This window comes from Seriola lalandi, unplaced genomic scaffold, assembly GCF_002814215.2.
Source record: "Seriola lalandi dorsalis isolate HSWRI2012SDOR001 ecotype SW California unplaced genomic scaffold, Sedor1 jcf7180002054656, whole genome shotgun sequence".
NCBI lineage: Eukaryota > Metazoa > Chordata > Actinopteri > Carangiformes > Carangidae > Seriola > Seriola lalandi.
In genome coordinates this window covers 201670-207583 of record NW_019525209.1, presented here as the reverse complement: position 1 = coordinate 207583, position 5914 = coordinate 201670, and the positions used below count along the sequence as shown (strand labels likewise).

The 5914-nt window shown below is 41.8% G+C and overlaps 1 protein-coding gene across 1 annotated transcript in view; it reads right to left on the bottom strand.

The window, feature by feature from the left end:
* Positions 1-3801: 3801 nt before the first annotated feature.
* Positions 3802-5914, bottom strand: part of LOC111665647 (rho-related GTP-binding protein RhoU-like) — a 4554-nt gene continuing 2441 nt past the window's right edge. Inside the window, exon 4 of the mRNA XM_023420725.2 lies at positions 3802-5370. Coding sequence (XP_023276493.1) covers positions 4882-5370 — 489 coding nt within the window. The 3' untranslated portion in view covers positions 3802-4881. The remainder of the gene's footprint in view (positions 5371-5914) is intronic.

Sequence of the window (5914 nt, the reverse complement as noted above, 5' to 3'; positions counted from 1 at the left end):
TGGATGCCAACTGCCGTAAAACATCATGGAAGAAGAAGAAGAGGCGCAAGAGATGGCGCGAGGGCAAAACCGGAAGTGGATGCGACTCACCTGTCTTTCCTCGTGGAGCGTTTGCCGAGTTCCTGATCGATTTTGTCCACGAGTGCCGAGTGACTTCAGGGAGGAACACAAGGCTGAAAACGTTTTACCTTTGACTGTACAAGGTGGACGGTTTTGCCGCCAAAAAGCTTAAGCTAGCCCGAGGACAGAGTGTAAAGAGCTACTGCAGTTTATGCACCTGCGGTTCATTCAGAAAATGTTCCTGCTTGTTGCAAACTTCCTCCATTTAATAATTATGGAGGCCACCGTGCAGGAGAAATGTTTTGGTGTCCTTTGTATGGAATTGTGAAATTAAAAGGGTAGGATGGGAATAGGTTGAGTTCATAGAGGTAGTTCTCTGATTTCTCTTGCTTGAGATCAATAAGAGGCACAAAAGTTGAGGAAAACTGAGAATTATTTCAGAGCTTTCATTTGAGACTAAGCTGAGGTTTTCTGAGTCTCTTTCTCTCTTTGCTGGTTTTCTTTTCCTCTGGACAGATCTGAGCCTCAACACAACCCTGCTGAGCTCTGCAGGCAGCTCCTTCCTCCTCATGTCTTGGTGTTCACTCTGATCTGCATTGTCAGCTGGGAGACCTTTATAGAGACAGGTGTGTGCGCCTTTCCAAATCATGTCCAATCAGCTGGATTCACCGCAGGTGGACTCCAATCAAGGTGTAGAAACATCTCAAAGATGATCATGGGAGGCACCTGAGCTAAATTTCAAGTGTCACAGCAAAGAATCTGAATACTGTGGTATTTCAGTTTCCTTTTTAATACATTTGAAGGTCTCTGAATACTGCATGCTTCGAGTTAACTGGGTTTATGTGATGAACCATAAACTTTTGCACTGAACTGAGTTTATTTACGTAGATACAGTGTTCAGGCACCTTAAATTATCATAGGCTTCTAGTCACTCTATTAGATGGTACTGATGCACTTCAGCTAGGTGTTTTAGTCACTGAGATGTGTGGGATCTTTCAGACGTTTGCAAAATGAGCTGCAGCACAAAGGGAGGCTTTGTGCATGAAGTTGGAACTTTGCTTGTTTAGAAAAATCTCTGTTAAATCTGAACCAAAGTGGAGACTCCAAATTAATTTACCACTACTAGAGAATATAGTTTTCATCTTTTACCAGGCTACATAAATATGTCAGTTGTATTTCTTGATTTCTCATGTATGTTGTTTAACTGCTGATGTGTTTTAAATTGTCTTAAGCCACAGAAGAGAGAGGAGAGAACCAACCAACCATGTGTGTTTTAAAGCAGCATGCGGTGGATTTGTCGTTGTCCAACTCTGTGTGACAGGTACTGAATATTTATAGCTTATGTTTCACTAATTCTAAACACTTTACTACAGATTTACCCGTTGGCTGTTTAAGAGACTTATAAATTGACTTGTGGTTATTCGTAAACACATATTTGATTGCCATGAAATTGTGCGCACACGTTTATGGTGGGTGACTCCTTTACGGTATAGTGCCACATAGGCTGACATTCTACGGTTTGGAGTGTGAATGTGAATTTAATCTCATGCCTCCATCAGGGAAAATATCAATGAATTCAGTATGTTCATTTATGACAATTAGTGTACATTCAGGCAGTTTGAGACAGACCAGGAAGTAGTTGGGGAAAGTAGAACAAGTGAGTAGGTTGGTGGGTAGGAGTCAGGTGGCTGAAAGGTGGGAAGGGCAGGTTGGAATGGCAGAGGATGAACGAATAACTGAATGAGCTGTGACATTTTTGGAATTATATTTATTATCAAAATCAAGGACTGTATATTTAATTTTTATTTATATATCTAGATGTATTCAAGGACAGAACATACTCTCCTGATTCAAATCAATAATTACGCAGGGCTAACGTCACTCTGGAAGTCTGGCAGTGTAGAGCTTAACCATGACCAGCTGAATCCTGAATCAGCCACTTTAAAAACATCAAATCTTTCCTCTGGTGCCACCTTCAGACCAAGACGAGTTTTAATTTAATTATTTAATTATTTAATTAAAGACAAAGCAAAGTTTTTGCACCATCACACAGTTTTGGTGTGAAATGAGTGTTACATTTTAAATGTGGCAACTCTGCCTGTTCTGAATCAGCTTTAGTGGTAAAACTTCATGTGGCAGATAAAACAACCTGATTCCTTCAGTCTTCCTTAATGCGATTTACAATCGCAAAGGGCAGAAATGACATTTAATTCATGCAGTTGACGTAGTAGTAGGTAGTAGTTTGTATCTGCTGTGTAAAATATAAACACTCCTTCGGTGACTGGAGGTGCGCAGGTGATCAGCGGCCGTCACCAGATGTCAAGAGAAGTAACCACACCTGTCTGTAAAATCTCTCAAGCTGTCTGTGTGTCTGTTGTGGTGAATGTAGGCCAGGTGGAATCAGGCCACCTGTTAAACATAACCCTCCTGTCCCGGCATGTCTGTGCACAGGCTGCGGCTGAACACGACACAGGTCGGTTATAAATGACGTAAAATTAAGGAAATTAAAATGATGAAGAATAAAAATACTAAATACCCTTAATTTCATTATCGGGATTCATCAACATTTTTGATCTTTATAACAGTATGATAAATAATTTCACATTAGTTCATTTTTATTTAAAATGTGTCATATTTAAATTATTCCACTATATTAACTATTATTATTTGCCATTAATTCATTTTCTCAATAATGTTTTATCATTACTTTATAATCACAATTACCTGTTTGTTTAATGCCAAACTATATTTTGTATTTGAATTACAGTTCTCATGAGACATCCTGTAATATATATTAGGAACACAATTATATTTATTATTAGACTAATTATTAAGTTATTATTAAAATTAAAATTATTAGTTTAGTGAAGTTCTTCTTCTTCCAAAACACATTTGTTTTCAGCTTAATCACTGGGGTTAAACAGTTTTAATTTTTTTATTTGTTTGTTTGTTTGTGTTTTAAAAATGTATTAATTGTGTTGTGGTGAATACAGTTTGTATCAGTCACAGGGTTCAAACTGGGGTATTTTAGGGTCAAGGTTAAGGTCAAGTCAGAATAGATTTATATGGCCCAATATCACAAATTACACATGTGCATCAAGGGGCTTTACAGTCTGTACAGGATACAGATTCAGGGTCAGAGTAAATCTCTAGTGAATGTATGTGAGTCCCTCATGAGGTCATTTGTAACCTCAGTTTGTGATGGGCTATAAATAAGTTTTCCTTACTTCCTGGTTTCGCATAAGAACCAGATAAATCCCCGAGGGGGGAGGAATCTGCCTCTCCTGCTCTTCAAGGTGTGATGCCTCCTTGGGGAGAAAATCAGGCTCCATATGCTGGTCTAATCCAGTCCAGGTGGTCCTGTCTGCTCCTATTAGTCGAGGCTGCGACCAGAGGAGCCTCCACCAGTCCGACTGAATCAGAGAGGAAAGCCGAGCAAACTGATCTTTAGCTTACCAAGAGATTATGAGCAATTCCTCCTGTACAGGCTTTTCCTCTGACTGCCTCACTCCAAATCTGATTTATTTATTTATATTTATTTTTTTTAGGTGAAGATGAATGTCTGTGCTGCTGGTCAGGAGGATCCCAGAGCCGACGTCCTGTGTTCATACAGTGATGGATGAAGGGCAGAAATTGTGGGGACGAGTGCACTGAAGGTTTGCACAGTCACGTCCCCCATTTCACACTGACTGAAACGTCGTTTGACATTTGATTTACCTGCAAGTGATGAGCCCCGAGACATTCCTTTTGACAACTTTAATCAAGGCTTCTGAACATTCTTCCATGATCAGTGATGGCAAGGTGAATGATCACAATATAATAATAATGATAAATAAATACATATAGAAATACATTAATTACCTACAAACTAGTCAAACAAAGTACGAGTAATGTTGGGGTGTAAAAATTACAAACTGAGTCAAGATCTTTATCGAGACAAACGTGGGTCCAGTAACGTTTGTGGTGTTGGTTTTAATCTGCGGTGAGCCTCAGGTGGGTGGGGTTAACAGCATCAGGAAAACGCTTGGAAAAGAATCGGGTCAGGAAGCGAAAAGATGCGCACATGTAACGCTTCCTTTATATGTGTTTATAAAAAACAAAGTAAAAAAGAAATCGAGGGGGATGAGGTAGAAAGATGCAACTCTAACAAGATCAGTGTGAAGTTAATTTCATGTGCGAACCAGGACTACATGCAGGACTATCAGGAAGTGTGTTTAAATTCTGCATGGTGCCTTATTGAATATCACACCGCACTGATTTCTTTTCAGTGGCTTTACACACTCAACAGTATTAGTCTTCAGCAATTTAAGTATCGTACTTAAATAAAGATGGAAAGAAAAAATCGATGCAGCAGAGGCAGAGACGTCCTCGCTTTTAGTCCCTAGTATGTGCTGGGCTCAAAGATCTCTGGGTACTACATTTCCCATAACTCAACAAACCTACATTGCATTTTTGCATGACATCTTCTGCTGTGTGTTCTATGTAACTACATGACAAGCTAACACATTAGCGAACACGCTAATCAGAAGCTAGCATGCTAGTTTGGTCTGGACCACACTCATTACTCCAGGAGGCTCCGCCCCGTCCCGGAGGTCACATCTGCGGTTTATAGAAACATGGAGAAAGTTTCCTCCTTTAGTCATAAGATGCTCAATAACCTTCGAGCTTGTCTGCTGCACTAGAGTGTGGGAGGGAATCTGAACTGAAAACCTTTTGCGTTACGTACCTGCCCACCCACCCTGCACCGTCTCTCAGCAGGTGAAAACCAAATCGAAGTATCTGCAAACGTTATCTGACCCATGTTTGTGATGATGCCGTCGGTCACTTGAATTCACAGCTCTGCTCTCCCATCAGGCAGTTGATCTTCCTCCACCAGGTTTCCGAGAGGCTCTTGATCTTGTCTGGCGTCTTCCTCTTCAGAGTCAGCCTCTGCTGCTGGACGCTGCTAGTGTCTGTCAGCTGGATGCTGGCCAAGATGGCCGAATCAAAAGCGTCCTTCAGGTTCTTCTGGGTGAGCGCCGAGCACTCTGCGAAGCTCGCCGCTCCGATCTCCTGGGCGAGCCGCTGGCCCTCCTCGGTGTCCACCGGCCGCTCCTGGTTCTTTGCCAGGTGAATCAGCACCTGGACATCCTCCTTCAGGTCCAGCTGGGTGCCAACCAGGATCAAGGGGGCGCCGGGACAGTGCTGACGGATCTCCGGGACCCACCTATCGATCAGGTTACGGAAGGAGCAGGGCCGGACCACGCTGTAGCAGAGGAGGAAGACGTCTGCGTTCTTGTAGCAAAGCGGCCGGAGGCGCTCCAGCTCGTCCTTCATGAAGCAAAGAAACGTCAGGTTAGACTCAGCGCGGACACTGGTGTCACTCTGTGTTCCCTACTGTCAACCAATCCCATGAAGAAGACCAGAAATTAACGTGTTAGTCCTTCTCTCAATCCTTTCAGACTTCCCTACATCCTCTGTGGTCAGTCCATTCGTACTCAGGGCGTTACTCTTGAAAAACGGGTCACAAATATATAGTTTTGTTTCTTTAAAAACGCCGTCATCTCCCTAAACAGCCGGTCAAACTTTCTCTAACAGCAGGAAAAAGCTCTAGTGAGTACTTAAAGTAAAAATATAGAATATTTGCCAATCTTATCTTTCAAATATCAGTTTGTCTTTACGGTTGACAAGTTTATGTGGTGAAACAACAGAGAATTGAAATGTTTTCCGCTAAAGAATTCACCACGTCAGACTTTTATTTGTTGTTCTGTTTTTAAAAACAAATCACCCAGAAGTCTCACTCTGGTTGCGTCCGGCGGTGCTGAGAGGTTTAGTTTAATCTGCCCAGGTGTCTCTTTGTTTCTGGGAATTATTT